Source organism: Equus quagga, chromosome 14 (assembly GCF_021613505.1).
Source record: "Equus quagga isolate Etosha38 chromosome 14, UCLA_HA_Equagga_1.0, whole genome shotgun sequence".
In the NCBI taxonomy this organism is placed as follows: Eukaryota; Metazoa; Chordata; class Mammalia; order Perissodactyla; family Equidae; genus Equus; species Equus quagga.
Genome location: NC_060280.1, coordinates 58,932,442 through 58,948,978, shown reverse-complemented (window position 1 = coordinate 58,948,978; position 16,537 = coordinate 58,932,442). Strand labels below are relative to the sequence as shown.

Sequence of the window (16,537 nt, the reverse complement as noted above, 5' to 3'; positions counted from 1 at the left end):
AGTGGGTGGAGGACAGGGATGCTGATAAACATCCTACAGGGCACAGGACGGCCCCACAATAAAGAATTACCCAGCCCCAATGTCCATGGTGGGGTGATGGGACCCTGGCCGTCCAGGGGCTGTTTCCTTGTGCACAGATGTTGTATTACTCCCACCAGATCGCAACTGTGTGGAAAAGGGTCATGGCGGGCCTGTGGGTGTGGCCTGGCCCCTGCCGGTGCAGAAGTGCAGAAAGAACCAGGTTATGGAGTGAGGCAGAGAAAGAAGGGCCCTGACCGTATACGTAACCCCCTCCCCAGCCTCACACAGAGCGGGCAGAAGCCAGGAGGAGCTTCTCCCCTGGCACACTCCTCACTGCCTGCAGGCCACCCCGACTTTGGGGGCCTCTGCAGGACCCTGGGCCTGGGAGTGTGCACACCAGACCTCTTGGACCCTGAAGCTCTCATATTTCTTTGGCACTGCTTTTTTGCTGGTGTGGTGGTTGAACCAAGGTGAAGGGAACCGGAATTCCGAAGAGTGAGTCAGTGCTAGTCCCTGTCCTCACAGTGGACTGGCTTCTGTGGTCTGAAATGAGACTCCTAATTCCAACTCTACCATTTTCTGCTGTGTGCCTTTGGGTAACTCATTTAACCTCTCTGGACTTTAATTTCTACACCTGTCAAAGACTGAATTGATTTGTATAACACATTTTTTTCTCCTCAAATAGATAAAATCTGTAGGTGCTCAGAACCGATTTTTGGTTCCTTTTGGCTAATTTAACACAGCAATGCTAGTCATGGATCCTGTTATCCTGGGGCAGCCTGTTCACCTAGCCCTGAGGGACTCATGCCAGAAGGTGCCCAACAGATAGAAATGAAGAGATTTGGTACAAGTTCTGAGAAGTGAGTGCACGTGACCATGAGGAACAGAGTCACCTGAGAGAACAACTTTCTTTTATTCATCCTGCCGTCTACCTGCCCTTCTGCTCTGGCCTAGTCCTGAAGCCAGCCAGGCAGGGAGAAGGTGGGCTTTGAGAGGGACAAGGAGGGGGCCTGGAGTGTATGCATGACCACATGACAAAGCACTTGAACCTGAATCATCATGAGTTGCCTCCCGGGTGTGTCCTGGACCTGGGTCCGAGGTGACTAACAGTGTCTGGGAGTAAAGCTGCCTCTTCTCCAGGCTGCCGCTGGGGGTGGTGGAGCTCATTAAAAATGCCTCTGCCCCAGTGAATGTCCCCCTGGCGTGTGTGGTGACCGGGCCCTGGACACCTCCCTGTCCTTGCTCTGTTGGGAGATGACAGCTCAGCTCTGGACTACACAGCCCGGGTCCTGACTCTGTGCTTTGCTGTCTTTGGGAATACCCTTCAAGTCTGCACGTCATAACACAGGGCACAGGGCCATGGCCCCATTCCTAACCAAGCCCTCAGGCTCCACCATCCATACTCCACTAGGCCCCCGACCTTCTGCCCACCCAGGACAGGGGGCAGCGGGCATCCTGGGAGGGGACCAAACTCAAGTAGCTCATAGCCTAGAGGAGGGTTGGGACCCACAGCCCTGAGCCACGCATGGTGTGTGCAATGTGTGTAGCCTGTGGCCCAGCCACCACCTAAGCTGTGCTCGCCCAGGCGGATCCAGACACACTCCAAGGTGACATGGGGAGTGTGGCAAAAAGGAGCTTTGCCTATTTGTTCATCATATATGTACTGAGCAACCAAATGAATCAAGTCCTTGCCTTCATGGAGTTAATATTCCAGTAGAGGGAAATGAGCAACCAACAAACAACATGGCCCATCAGGTGGTTAAAAGTGCTGTGGAGGACATTTAAAATGGGGCACGTCACAGAGGGAGCCCTGTGGGCAGAGGGCCTCACTGAGAAGGTGACACTTGAGGAGAGACCCCGAGAAGTGCGGGAAGGGTCCATGCGGCACCTGGGGGGATAACACCAGCAGAGGGGAAGACAAACGAAGATGCCCTGAGATGGGAGGGTGTGTGGCATGTTGAAGATGCTGCAAGAAGCCCAGTGACGGGGCTGGAGTCCCACAGATCAGAGCCAGAGCAGTGCTGCTTCACAAGGGCCATCCTGGGGCTCTTTGTGTCCCACGAGGTGGCCTGAGGAAGCCGGGTACCAGTGTAGGATGAGACCTGCCGTAAGCGGGGGATGGGAGAGCCTGTCAGCGGGGGATGCTTCCTCCAGGGAGCAGTCTCGGCGCTGGCCTGGAGGGGGGGGGAACATTCTGAAAGGAGAAGCAGGGGAGGAACGAGCCCAGGCCCAGAGCTGGGGCTAAGGGGAAAACCTTGACCGTGTTGTGGGAAGAGGATGTGGGCCAAGCTGGCTGGCACACGAGACCTGAAGGACAAGGCAAAGCTACGCATTTGGCCTCCGATTTTGCAAGTGGCTAGCTTTCATCCAGAGCGTGTAGAGAGCCCTAAAGGGTAAAGCGTCCCAGGGCCGGACCTACTGGAGGCTTTTCAGCAGGGGAGTCACTGACCTGCTTTACAGTTTTAAGAAAACATTCTGGTTGCTCTGTGGAGAGTGGATTTGGGTGGGCAAGAGTGGAGTTGGGAAGATGAGGCCTTAATGTTCGTATTAGAGGTAATTCACAGGCCAGGGTGGGGATGGGAACTGAGTTGGCTGGGCAGCTGCTCTGGGCCCAGAGCAGGACCTGAGAGTGGGGTTTAGCTGCCTCAGACGTGGGATTTTGCATGCCATGGATGGCCGCATGGCAAACACTCATCCAGCATCACCTCAGTACCAAGCCGGGCTTGGTTCCACTTCAGTGGGGTGTCCTGCTGTCGGCTCCCCTTCTCCTTGCCCACTACACTGGTCTTGTTCTCATACCCATACGCACGAGCAAGTGCAGCTGTCTCCCCATTGCTGACCCGCCTCTCATTTTATCGTCCTCCTAAAAGCAGGATCCACCATTTAGCTCCTGTTCAGAAATCTTCAGTATTTTTACTGGCCCCAGTATTGCCAGTTTGCAGGGACCCCCAAACCCAAATATCGTCAGGAGCCGGGCATGACAAAATCATGGGGCCAGGTGTCAGGGCCAACTTAGAGAGTGCACGCCCCGGGGAGGTGTGTGGGAAAGGCAGTCAGGGAAAACAGAAGCCAGGATGTTGTGTTGGCCAGAGGAGATGTGCCGGTCACCAACCAGCCTGGCGCCCTGCGTATTTGTAATCCTTACTTTAAAGGCCCAGATCTTGAGCTTCTCAAATAGGGGCATCTGCAGTCTGGCCTTGGTGTACTTCCCAGCTTCCTCCCTAACGCTCTCTGAACTTGGAAGGTGCCCTGTCACGCCTCCTTGCCTCCTTCTGACCTTTTCTGTGTTCTGCTCCCATAGAACAATCAACCTCTGGGACCCAGGTCCAAGGCCACTTTCTCTGTGAAATTTCCTGTCTGCCCACAGCTTTATCACTGCTCGCGAGTCCTGGACTGCTTCCCTCGTTCCCCTTCGACTGTGATCTTCTCGAGGGCCGAAGCCGTGAGATAATTGCTCACGCAGAGCAGAGCCCTGAACTTGAAGCAGGTGGTGGGAACCATTCATTCTCACCACAGATTCTTCTTCAGCACCTAACTCAGCAACTGCCGATTTAGCAATTGCTGAATCAGTCAATCAGCAATCAATCAAGTAAAGAGGAAAAGTGAGCCTAACACGGCTGCTGCTCTTGTGGCACTCCTGGTTTGGACAAAGAGAGAACGATGGTGGGTAAGCAAGCAACTCTCCTAAACCCAGCATCAGGACCCAACAGAGGTCTGCCCTAGAAGAGAGGCAGCCCAACTTCTGTTAGAAAGGCTGCAGAAAGCTGTAGGCAGAGGGCAGCACTTAACATGGAGCCAAGGATCTTGTCTTTGCTGATAAAGCAGAGATGGAGGTGATCCCGGCGCAGGGGGGGGCGGCGGGGGGGGGGGGGGGGGTTGGCCTTCAGGATGCAGCCTGGAGGAAGGAGAACCCTTGCCATATGTGCTTTGGGAAGGCTCAGGGGTCTAGAGTCTGTGGTGGCTGTGGGGGCAGATGGTGCATCTGGATGTCACTGTGATGGGTGGGCTTTGAATATTATGCTAAGGAATTCTGGCTTCATCACACAGGCAGTATGTGTGTGGTAGGGGGGTGTGGTGCAGGTGGGGCGTCCAAAGGTTTCTAGGAAGTGCATCATTAGAAGGTTAACTCCGGTCTAGCTCCAGAGTGGAAGGAGCCTTTGAGGGAGACCGGGTAGGAAGTAGGAAGCTGCCACAGGAGGGAGACTGCGCCGGTGAGCATTGCCTGGAGGCCTGAGTCAGAGCTTGCGGGGGCGGGGGGGTGGGGTGGGGTGGGGGGACGGGGGGGGGCGGGTGGAGGCGAGGAAGGTGAGATCTATGATCAGGGCTGAATGGAGGGCTCGGGAACCACTGTGTGTGCACCTCGAGGAAAGGGAAAGAACTGGGGGCGGGGCTCAGGTCTCTGGGTGGGAATGGAAACTGGGGCTTTCAGCATCTATTATGGCCTGTGCTCTGGGCTCTGGTGCTGGGCATTCTACGCAGATATCTTCTTTAACTCTACTGACAGCCTGGAAGGTGGGTAAAAAGATTCCCTTCTTTAATAGACCAAGTGGCTGAGCTTCAAGATTAAGGCCCTGCTTGAGGTCGTAGGTGTGGCAATGGGGGCACCAGATTAGCAACCAGGACCGTCTGGCTCCAAAGGTCGCGCCCTTTCTGCTGCACCCCACTACCTCACCTTCTCCCCACGCTGAGTTTCTTGGAGGGGAGGATCGTGTGGGCAAAGTTTCCTGGGTGCGTGCGGAGAAGCTGATGCACGTGGGCCTGAGGCAAGCTGAGGGAAGCTGTGCTTGTTCCTCCCGACCAGAGAAGGCCCAGGAAGGCAGCCTGGTGGCACTGCTCCCTGCGGGGATGAGCAAACAGACCTGCGGGATGGACCCCCCAAGATAGGAAACGCACCCAGCCCCTCGGCTCCTTGGGGACTGAGGACGCGAGCTGTGGTGACCATGCTCCTCTGACCTCTGCTCAGGCCGCTTGAGCCTGGAGGCTCAGTCCTTGAAATCACATCTATTTTCACAACATAACTAGAGCTTGTGGCTAGAGTCAGTGTTCCCTGCACACCCCTTTCGCCCCGGGCATGCCAATCTGGGAAGTGGCACCGGGAAGTCTGTGTGTTAAATTCTTGTTAGGGAGATGCCGGCAGCTTTCAAACCAGTTGCCATCTTCCTCTTTCCCCACCCCCCAGGACCACTAATCACTGCCCTTGGGTGATCTCAGTGTCCCCAGGCCACTTCTGGCTGGAGAAGGAGAGGGGGCAGTGTTGAGAATCCTGATCTTTCTGGATGACTCAGGCCCGGGAAGAGACAGTGAGGCGGAAGCAGGGAGGGCTCTGCCCTGAGGTCTGTCAGGGCCTGGGCCTGTGGACCTAACCTGCACTGCCCAAGGGCTGGTGGCCTCCTCCAGTCCCACTCACGGCCCCTCACACTGCTCTCTGCCTCCCCGAGCCCAGCGCAGTCCGGGAGGTAGAGTTGGGAGTAGACCCTGCGTTGGGCTCTGCTCCCCGCTTTGTAATTCGCAGCATTTTACTGTGAATTGCATTCAGGGGCACGATGTGCTTTGTCCTAGTCTTGTTAAATTGGTAACACACATAGCAAACCCATTAAGTCTCCTCTGGAGTCTACTGAATAGCTTTTCACGTAGTTAGAAAATTGTATTTGCCATCTCCCTTAATCTTTTCACATGCATATTTGAAACAATTACTCAAATGAATGATAATTACATCTTAGGAAAGTGAAGGGGGAAAGAGCTTTGAAGGCTGAGATGGTGACAAAGCCTGTGCCCTGGGACCCAGAGTGTCTGGTGCTGGTGGGGCCCCCAAGGGCTGAAGGGTGACTGGGGTGCACTGAGACGCTGCAGAGGCCTCTGGACAAGGGTGGGGAAGGCCGGGGAGCTGGAGAATGGGAGGTGCATTTAAACATTGTATTTCCTCTCCTTTCAGTATTCTGTGCCTCCCTGAGCTCTCCTGGGGAACTGGGAAGGGAATCCGTGCGACCACCCAATTTAACTTTTCTATTTCTTATCTCATGCTGAATCTGTGCAAATGGAAAGCATGGGAAATGTAAATGGCAGCTGCTGCCCTGAAAGGTGTCGTGTTTGCAGTGGGCACTGTCAAGAGTCTGGAAGCTAAATGGGGCTTCTCAAAAGACACCTGAGAAGGGCTCAGTACCTGATGGGAAACATTAGAAATGAATGTATGCCTTTGACTCTCCAGGACGACAAAGGGTGCCAAGGAGTGGGAACAGGAGTCCAGATGCTAAGATAACCTCCTTCCAGCACACGCTGACCAGTCTTGCTTCTCAGAGAGGCTGTGGGATGTGGGTTTTCCCTGGGGGCCCTGTGCACTGAGCCCTGGTCAGCTGGCTTGGGTCCTGGGCCAGGGCCATCATCCCGAGCCTCAGGACAGGCAGAACTCTGTTACTCTTTCCTCCAATACAAGTGACATCTTCGTCACCATTATTTATACGTAAAAGCAGTGCTGTAGGCGTGTGGGTCCAGTGAGGTAGACAAACAGAAGTTCTAATTCATATTTTTCCCTGTTGCCCTGCTCCCAGGTGAAGTCACGGCCTGTTTATTATGTGCAGTTAGTGTCACTGTGTTCATTTCTCAGACCTACAGTTTTAGACTCACCCACATGCGGGATGACCCTGGGCCTGTCCCAGGACTGCACAGAAGAGTAAAAAGAAACATTTTAGAAGCACGTAGAGGGGTTTGCCTTTGAGCAAGCGCTTTCACTTTTCTGAATCCTAGTTTTCTCATTTCTAAAATAGGGATAATGCCCATTTCACAGGATTTTAGTCTAACTTATCTACAGTACTGGACCCATCTCTCTGACTCTGAGCCGCACTTAGTTATAAACTAGCAGGAAATGCTCAAAGACAAAAACTTCATCTGCTGTCTGCCCAGAAATGTGCCCTGTCCAGCTTGGCTCTGCAGGTGCCCGGGGAGGGGCTGACGTCCCCCTTCACTGTGGTCAGGGGGGCAGGGGGCAGACAGGTGTGCTGAGTGCCCCCTCCGGCAATGGAAGTGGAACGCAGAGGGTCAGCAATGCAGTCCATGACCTGCCGAACCGGGAGCTTCTGGAAGGTTTACCTTCTGTTTTATTATCACTATTTTTGTTATTCCGTTTACTTCCCTATTATGATATATAGAAAACCCTTAAGCCAAGAAGGGCCTAACAATGGAGGTAGCAAGGAAATGGGGTGCCAGGAAGAACTCTTCAAAGGTGACAATGTCACTCCCAAAATAGCCTCACCGTTGAATGTATCGCATTACACTGATCGTTAGAACTCAGACTCTTCCAGGAGGTGTCTGCAGATACGAAGGCTCTGTAGGGATTCCTTCTGAGAATGCCTCTGTATTTGAACACCTAGCATTTATATAACGAGGGCTGTCACTTACCGGTCACACACTCTGGATGTGCCTGTTCAAAGGGTTTAACTCATTTAGTCTCAAAAACCCCAGGAGGTGAGGCAATTACTGCCTCTGTGGTGTGTGCGGTAACTGGCCTGTCTCTCCAGGCAGGACGCGTGCGGCGGCTTCAGCCTCCACAGGCTGTGCTCTTAATGCCCAGGCTGACGCTGGCACGTGGAGAGGAATAATACATTTTTTTAAAAGGTTACTTTAAAAATCTTAAAAAGAAAACCTTTAAAATGTTGAAAGATTAAAAAAAAAACAACCCTTTAAAAGCCTTTAAAAACACCAAATGAACATCATCAACTCTAACACAGCATCTGAGGCTGCGGCTCAAAGGCTAATAAGTACATTAATGAGAGGCCCAACTATAAGTATTTTGTTTTGAATAAATTCACCATTGTAGTTGCTTTTTACAACTCTCCCCTTTCCAAACATTCCTTGATTCATCAATGTGTATGAATGCTTTCTCGTCAGTCAGAGGTACAAGGTGGAGAAGTATTCCAGCTCTAATCAACACTGTAGGCTGATCTAATGTTATTCTAGATCCTCAGCCTGGCCTCTCCCACCGAACACTTATTTTGGATATGCTGAGTTCTCTGCCAACTAAAGCTGAACATCAATAATCAAATTTGCTGATGGAACCGAAATAAATTACCTAAATCTGTAAGATCCCAGTTAAACAGCTTGAATTGAAAAAAAAAGAGAATACCTGTCAATGGCAAACAGCAATTTTAGGAAAAAAATAACAAGGAAAGCAAAAGTGTGAAAAGTGGTGATAGGGAAAAAAGTCTGCTACCTGAAATAAAATAGTTTCTTATACACTGACGCAGAACATGAATACACTAAATCATAAAGATCAGGAGGCCATTTTGGAATTGTGGCCGTATCTGAAATAGAGCATTTTCAATTCCTAGGAGGTCACAAAAGAAGGGAAACGAACCTACTTGGGGGTGGCATTAGTAAGACACTAACCTTGACTCACGCAAGGAGAGATGCAGAAAACTAGAAAGATCTATACAAGGAACGCCTCATCAAGTCACAAGAGGTGATAAAGAAGCCTCCAGGCAAAGCCAGAAACTGCTTAATCACCAAAGGAAAATTAATACCACAATAAAGTATGACTCGTTGTCTTTGGTATTTGATTCCAGTTCTCATATGAACTAACTATTGATACTAAACACACACTTATCCTACAGAAGACGCACGCTATTAACCACTGAATGCAGGCAGGCTGTGCGCCTGGTGAAGGATGCTTTTATTTATTTAGCATCTGTGCTGCTGCACGAGGTCAATTTCTTCATGAAACGAAAACAAACCACCATAAGAAAAACGCATTTTTTAATTTTTTTTCTCAGTGGCAGAATCAATCACATAGATGTTTTGATACGATTTCCAGGATGTTTAAAATACTGCTTTGTGGAGTTGTAAAAATTTCATTACAGAAACATACAGAACAGACATAGGATAAACAGCATCACGTCAGTTATCAGATGGTTGTTTGAAACAGATTCTTTGCTTTATTTTCCTATAAGAAAAGTTTGAAGGGCCAAATTGGAAACTCTACTATCAGCATACGACTATGGTTTAGGAGGAAAAACCTAAAGGAAAAGATAAAATCAGTAACCTGGTTCACTTGCAATGCTATGTCTACGTCTCTGTAGAGGTCTGGATGTTTGTGGGTATTTTGTATTAGCTAGGACGTTTATAATTTCAACAAACCCCAAAGAAATCTGAAACATATTCTTTATAAAACAAACCATTGCTCGTCAATGTCTTTTCCCTTGAGACATAAGCTGCTTTAAGAAAGGGGTCAAAAAGCCACAATGGACAACAATTTGTTATTCATCTGAAACATGTGGACAGAAAATTGGCAAATTTGGTACATGGTTTAAAAAGTGACACTTTACAAATTTATAAAAACTAAATTAAAACATGCATAGATTTTTTTTAACTGCCAAATGGTCAAAACCTTAAATTGTTTTTAAATCTGAAAGACTTAAGGACCTTAGGGAAAAAGCCACTCCTAAAACATAACACTATTATTGTAACAGAAGCAGAAAGCAGCTTAACAGACGACATTAAAGAAAAAACATTAAATAACCATTTAGAACAGTAAACACTGTTAAAAGCTAGAGTTGTATTCCAATTTTAAAAGGAAGTATAACCACTTAAGTGGATGGTAATGTTCAAAACTATTTAATGTTCTTATGGAAATGATGTTATTATCACGTTAACACAATTTACAAAGCACTGTGAACGAACATGCGAACAGTTTGAATTTAGAATCACATGTGATCGTGTTAATGTCATTCACCAAGGACAGTCCTCAGGTGTCTAAAAATATCTACACTAAAGGTCTGGACAGAGGAAGCAGGGGGACACTTTGTTTCTTATGAAGAGAGTCACAATACAGCAAGTGCACTCACATTATAGCTACGATTACACTAGTTACAATTTTTAACCTTACAGAATAAAGCTATAGTATGTGAAATTACAATATATTTATCTTCTTTAAAACCATTTTTAAAGAAGGGCAGAGCTGTCATTTTTTTAGAAGTCAAAAACCAGCAGAAAAATGTAACTGATAAATGCAGTCTTTAAAATATTTTGTGGCTAATTATACGCTAATTTTCAAAATACAACAGAATTTTGGTCCATGAGGCCCTTAAAAAACAAAAGGATTTCCATTTATCAATAGAAATACAAAGTTCATGAAAAAATTTCAACACTTATTAAAACATCATTCTACAGAATGCTTTTTTTTTTGTGGTTGAACACAAGAAATATCTCTGATAAATAATGGGTGTGACCAGGTAAAAAACATACTTTAATAGACTGTCTCACAATCTTCTTTTGAAGACCATCAATAACAGATTTTCTTTGAATGTCAACTGAAATACAATTATTATGTTTTATATTAACGTATATCAGGATTTACTGCTTACTACGCCTGCTTTTCTCCTTCTAGGACAGGGAGCAGCAAACTATGGCCCACAGGCCCAATCTGGCCTGCTGCCTGTTTCTGTAAGTCAAGTTTGATTGGCATGCAGTCACACCCACTCATTTGCATATTGTCTGGGGCTGCTTTCATGCTGTAAGGGCAGAGGTGAGTAGTTTAGGAAAACCATAGGATTCTCAGAGCCTGAATTATTTACTATCTGATCCTTACCGAACAAGTTTGTCAACTCTCACCCGGGTTTCCCAGACCAATCGAAAATAAGGCATGTATTCTGTACTTTGATTAACACTCTGCCTTCTCTTACTCTAACGCATGTGTGTAGTTCATGGGTTTTATTCGTCAGTATATACCTAGGAAGCTCAACATCCTAGCTGAGTTCCCATGTGTAATCTATTTGGAACATAAACATTCTCTCTGGCCATAACCTGCTTGATTTCAGGTCACCCAGGAATTCTCCAGGAGTTGGATAATACAATAGACGAGCCATACACTAACAGAATGGCTGGAAAGTTGTACATCTTATTTTATCTTGAAAAAGCAAGTTGGATAGCAAAAAAAAAAAAAAAAAACCAAATATACCTTATGGTAAGTGCCATTAAATCAGGGGAAAAACAGCTCGAGAGAGTCCGCAAAACGCACACGCACACACACACGCACACGCACACACACACACACACCCCCCAGAGCCACCCTCCCACCTATCACAAACTAACAGCTACAGTATAATCAAAGAATATTTGTTTTATAAATATATTACTGTCTATATACATATAGATACATCCATAAAAGACATGTTAAATAATTATCTGTATAAGCACTACTACTTTAAGTTTTTTTTTTGTGTTTTAAAATTACACAATCGATTAAAATTATCAAAATAATTCTTTAAAAATACCAGGAATAAAACCAGTGAAGAGTTGCTTTCCATTTAAGTGGTTCTAGATCTTTTCATTGGTCATCCAGACTCCAGACTTGGTCCTCCGCAACTCAAGGAAACATAGTTCAATGAAGGAAAAGTTAGCCATCAAAAGCATACACTCTCCTATTTTTAATACTTCATAACAAATATGTATGCATGTAGATATATATAAAAATGCTCTTTTTAATTATATTACATATTCTCATAAATGAATTTTCATAAAAACACAAAGTTCAAGTTTCTAACAGTATCAAATATTTTATACTGGTGTGCATTTCTTTCAAATGTTTAGGTCAATGACAAACTCCATCAGGATAGAGAGATCATAAAAAAGAGACTGAAAATTTACGTACCACATGCAAGAAAGGAGGAAATACTAAGGGCCAGTATTTGGCCAGCTGGGTACTATTCCCTCTGTACCAAGACACAGAGACAACGAACTGGCTGATTATCGTGTCAAGTACAGCCCTCTGTCAATTTTCAGGGGCACAATGTTCCGATCTGAATCCTTTCCTTCTATCAGTTGACCACTGTCGGCAGTTTCACTACTTAGTAACACACCTCTCTCCAGCTACTTATTAGCAAGTCTGGTAAAAGATATGATCAAGGTGAAAGTTTTGACTAAAATGAAGGTTTGGGATCAGCTATGGATTTAATTTAATAATGGATCCATTTACTTATTGCTTTAGATAATTAAGAACTTGCTGTGTCGAAAGTCTGCCAAATATCTCATTCTTAAGCTCTGAAAGCAACATCAGTGCTTCGAAAGAAAACGAGGGACAAACTGTCCTCTTGACATAAGAAAACTGCTATTTCTTAACTCGCTACTAATTAGACCGGAGCGTTTGCACGTGGATAGTTCAGAGCTGCTGACTTCGGGACAGGTGGCGACAAGCTATGCTATTTTTCCAGTCCAAAATCCACGAAGCAATGACAAATAGTTAGCTAAAAACGTTAGGAGGCCAGATTAGAGGTGTGATATACATTTCACCTAAGATCTCCTTTAAATAAACTTAGTTTGGCAGAATCTTCAAATAATTAAAATGTTGAAATAAAAAAACGAAGCAAAACTTACAAGTACAATTTAAGAAGGATTTCATACTAACAAAAAAAGGCTTACAATGCGACTAACATAGAAGGTCCTAGGCATCTGTAACCCGAATTTTGGCACTGGTTTAGCCTCTACGTTTAAACTTGTTCTACAGAGAGTGACCGACGACATCAGGAGAACAATTTCACGAGTGGGTAGGGCTCTCAGACAGATGCCACTCAGAACGGTGTGTGTGGCACCATCTGAATTATTTCTGGGTAGAGACGAGTGCCACACTCACCTCAAAAACAACAGCAATAATTGTGTAGAACACCACTTTCCTGAATTAAGTTTGCTGAACACGGTTCAGATTATTGGATATGTCAATATGCACAATGCCTTTTAGAAGCATTTACTGTATACCCAAATGCTACTTCATGCGACACACAGTGTCACACAAGTAGTGAAAATGTTATCCTAGTCAAAGGTGCTTGGACATTATTTTCAGGCAGCATTTTACCTTTATTTTAAGTTAAGTTCACACTAGATAAGTTTTAGGAGAAAGAAAATGCCAATAAATTTATTTAATATATTTTAATATATTATATAAAACTAAGACAGACACTTTTATTTACCTAAATTGTTACTTTTATTTTCTACGCTATTCTAGACTTCAATTTTACTTAAAAAAATTTGTATTTAAATAAGGGATAAAATGTTGCCCAAAAGTCTAATCATAGTTACACACTTGTGTTTTAACTAGATCTACAAATCAAATAGTTCTTATAGTTAAAAAGATACAATTTGTATCAACAGTAAAAGGTACTTTCTGGTTTTTCAGGGCTTTACTTCAAACCGTAGCATGTAGAATAATCAGAATAACCAGGGCATCTAGGCAGACCACAGAAACAGATCAGAACGAGTCTGTTACACTAAGCAAAATTCAAAAACTGGAGCAACAGCGAAGTTCTGTCAATCACACAACTGTCTGCCACTGACCGCAATAACTATCTTCTAAGTGACAAATATGAATTCACGTCTAGCAAAACCCATGACTTTGAAACCAGAAATATCCCTTACTAATACTAGAACAGACTTCAGTCTGTATCTAAAACTACACTATTTGTGGCAAGAATCTGGCCTTAATAATATAACAGGCCCCCCAAAAAACTACCTTCAGGAAAATGGAAAATATACAGTATCTTACAAAAACTTTAAGTTACCATTTACAACTCCTCTGTCACCATTTCCATAGTGCATTATCAATAAATGTTGCATATCCTCAACACGGACAACCACCTCAGGCCAGCCTTGATAAATAGCAGGAAAGCTACAGAGTATATTAAATATAAAAGTTGCATTGAGAATAATTAGATTCATTAAAAACAGGCAAGTACTGTGAAAGGGTTATTTTATCCAGTATTGTTGTGCCCCCAAACAAAAAGACAACACGTTAAAAGTACAGGGTAATGGAAATCTAGGAATTCTATTCCGTCTCTACTGTCTAGAAGCACATCATAGCTGGATGACAAAGCTCTGAATGGCAACAGTTACGGCTTTTGCCTTACTCATAAAAAAAAAATGGAAACAATTTTTTCCATTGATTGCATCTGCTTTGCTTTAAATCAACCATATTAAATTAACTAATTACTTAACAGAAAAAAAAATCCAAACCAAAATAAAACAATGAAAAGTGCCATATTGTAAATCATTCTAAAATATACTGTTACCCAATTCAACATAAACTGGTAACTTATATTTTGTTTAAAATATAAAGTCAGTGCTGCAGTATAACTTTGTTTCTATAAATAATGATTATAGCACAAAGAAGCCCACTTCCCCCAAATAAAAATAACTTAAAAAGCTGTAAAAGATTCCAATTAAGCTTGGCTTGAAAAAATAGTTTGCTAGGTCTACTCAAATGTCCAACATTCTGAAGGTATTGTAATTGCTTGCAATTGACAGACAAACACCAAGTTAATAAAACATGAAACAAGGATAAAAAGTGCTGCATATAAACCCCTGATGCACCAAAGATTAATATCAAAGATCACAGATACATCTAACAAATCACACTGGAAAAATTTCCAGCCAAGGGTATAGCTTTAAAAAGGAAATGTTAAAAAAAAGTTTGAATGTAAAGCAATCCTGTGACACTTCCACTATGTGGGGCTATACATACAGATTCCATGATACAGTATTTCACATAAATGGATACTATATAACCTCCTTGCCGAGAAGGAGATCACATGTGCTATTGTAGCAAACCTCCCTCAGCATTTGAGCTGAACAAAAACTACTAAACACCACAAAGATGCATCATCTTTCAATAACCCAGCTGTGATTTCTCCACTAAAATGGCTGCAGCCAGCTGCTGGGCGTCTGTCATGTGAGGGTTCCTTTTCATGACGATTCTCACAAGGTCAGGCGGGAAGATGTTGCACAGGTTGATATAAATCTTCTCTCGGCTGTCTTGGTACCTTGGAGGATCTTGTGGCATTCCACAGTACGGTATTCGCCAAGTCGGCTCTTGCTGTTCAGGTAGGCTCTGGAAGGTGAACTGCTCGTAACATGGCTGCGTGGAGTTATCAGGCAAGGAATAAGTCTGCCGATAGCCGTACACATCAATTCCGTAACTCTGCCTATCCCAGCTTCCCAGCCCTTCCTGGCGGGAGTAAGGCTTTCTCTGTCTTGAAGGAGAACTGTCATATAGCCGAGAGTCAGAAATGCTGTCTATTCTCGTGGCCACTAAGGACCGCCCTAGGTGTGGGGCCTTCGAGTGTGCTGAACTTGGAGGAGAGGGGTAATCGCCAGGACAACTGGACCGGGCCCCCACAGCTGGGTGCTGCAGATGCACAGCCAGGTGTGGAAGAGGAGGCTTGTGATGGTACTTTGGTTCTTCATGACTGTAACTTTGCACTCTGGTTAAGGGGTCGTGGAAATTCTGCAGAAAGGGTTGGGAATTAAGGCGGCTGTGAGGGTGCATGTGTTGACACTTCAAATTCTCTTCGAGTTGTGGGTCAGGAGAACTGACGTAGGACCGGTCATTGTACCCCACATACGAGTCACTGCTCCCACAGCTCATGCTCCCTTCACTGCTGCAGTCAGAAGCTACAGAACTTATCCTATAATCCGTGTCTAAGGAGAAACGCCTTTCAGGACTTCGCGGGCCTGAGATACTCAGATTTGGATATGCATTCAACATGGAATAATATCCAATGTCAACAGGCGAGTCACATTTTGGATACTGTTCATAAGGCATTGGCGTTCCATGATTTTTGGTTGCCATCATCATTGGAGGATATTGTCCCTGTGGTCTTTGATCCTGAGGTGGGAAATGAACTCCAGATGGAAGGCCATTGCTTAAAGATGTAGTGCTTTGGGGTTTTGCAGAAGTAGCCGGGATACTAACTAAGGAAGGGACAGACCTGGTTTCCAATTTGTTTTTGGTAGGAAGCTTTTCCTCTAGGTCTTGGTAGACTTGAGTCCTGATGCTTGGATCTGATTGCCTCTTTGGAGCACCTCGTTTGACATCAGAAGTGCTATCGGCCTTAGTGCTGCAGGGAACGCTGTTGCTTTTCACCAGTCCGCCTTCGTTTGCAGTTTTGGCTGCTGTATTTCTAGACATGGCACGAAGTTCATCAGCCACTGACCGCTGAGGCTGACTGCCCCTTTCAGGATGATAGTATTTGCACTTGTGTCCATAGGTACACTTCTTCCCTGTGAAGAGGAAAATTCGTTAGGCGAAGGGGCAGACCACCAGATTCTGAAAACTCAGTCTGGCACTATTATTTTAACTAGTGAAAGAAACAAAGGCAGAAATGGGAGCTATGCTGCGTGGTCCTCTGCTCCTTGCTTTTGAGAAATGCCACCTTTCAGTCTTTCTGCTTCACTACTATCAAGAGCAGTAAGAAAGTTGGTTGAAAGATTAATAATCACCTCCAGAGTTTAACACCCAGTGTCCTCAACTCCTACCTGCTCTTCTCTTCTCTTCTCTTCCAATATGACTTTTCAATCAGATAAGACATTCTGCTTTGAAGAGCAGATTGTACTGCCATAATGTGATCAAACCATGCTAATCTGATGTGTATCTAAATATAAGAACTCTACATTTTTACCTACCTGATAATTAACTTCATTATAATTAACTGAGTTTTTGGAACCATGTTTTAATTCAGGGACATGCATCTGCATTGATCCC

General features: G+C 45.1%; 1 protein-coding gene across 3 annotated transcripts in view; it reads right to left on the bottom strand.

Annotated features, from left to right (window-relative positions):
* Positions 1–8,649: 8,649 nt before the first annotated feature.
* The window catches only part of ZC3H12C (zinc finger CCCH-type containing 12C), a 68,007-nt gene continuing 60,119 nt past the window's right edge, over positions 8,650–16,537 (bottom strand). For all 3 annotated transcript variants that reach the window (XM_046637998.1, XM_046637996.1, XM_046637997.1), the window contains exon 6: positions 8,650–16,056. In XM_046637998.1, coding sequence (XP_046493954.1) covers positions 14,663–16,056 — 1,394 coding nt within the window. In that variant the 3' untranslated portion in view covers positions 8,650–14,662. The remainder of the gene's footprint in view (positions 16,057–16,537) is intronic.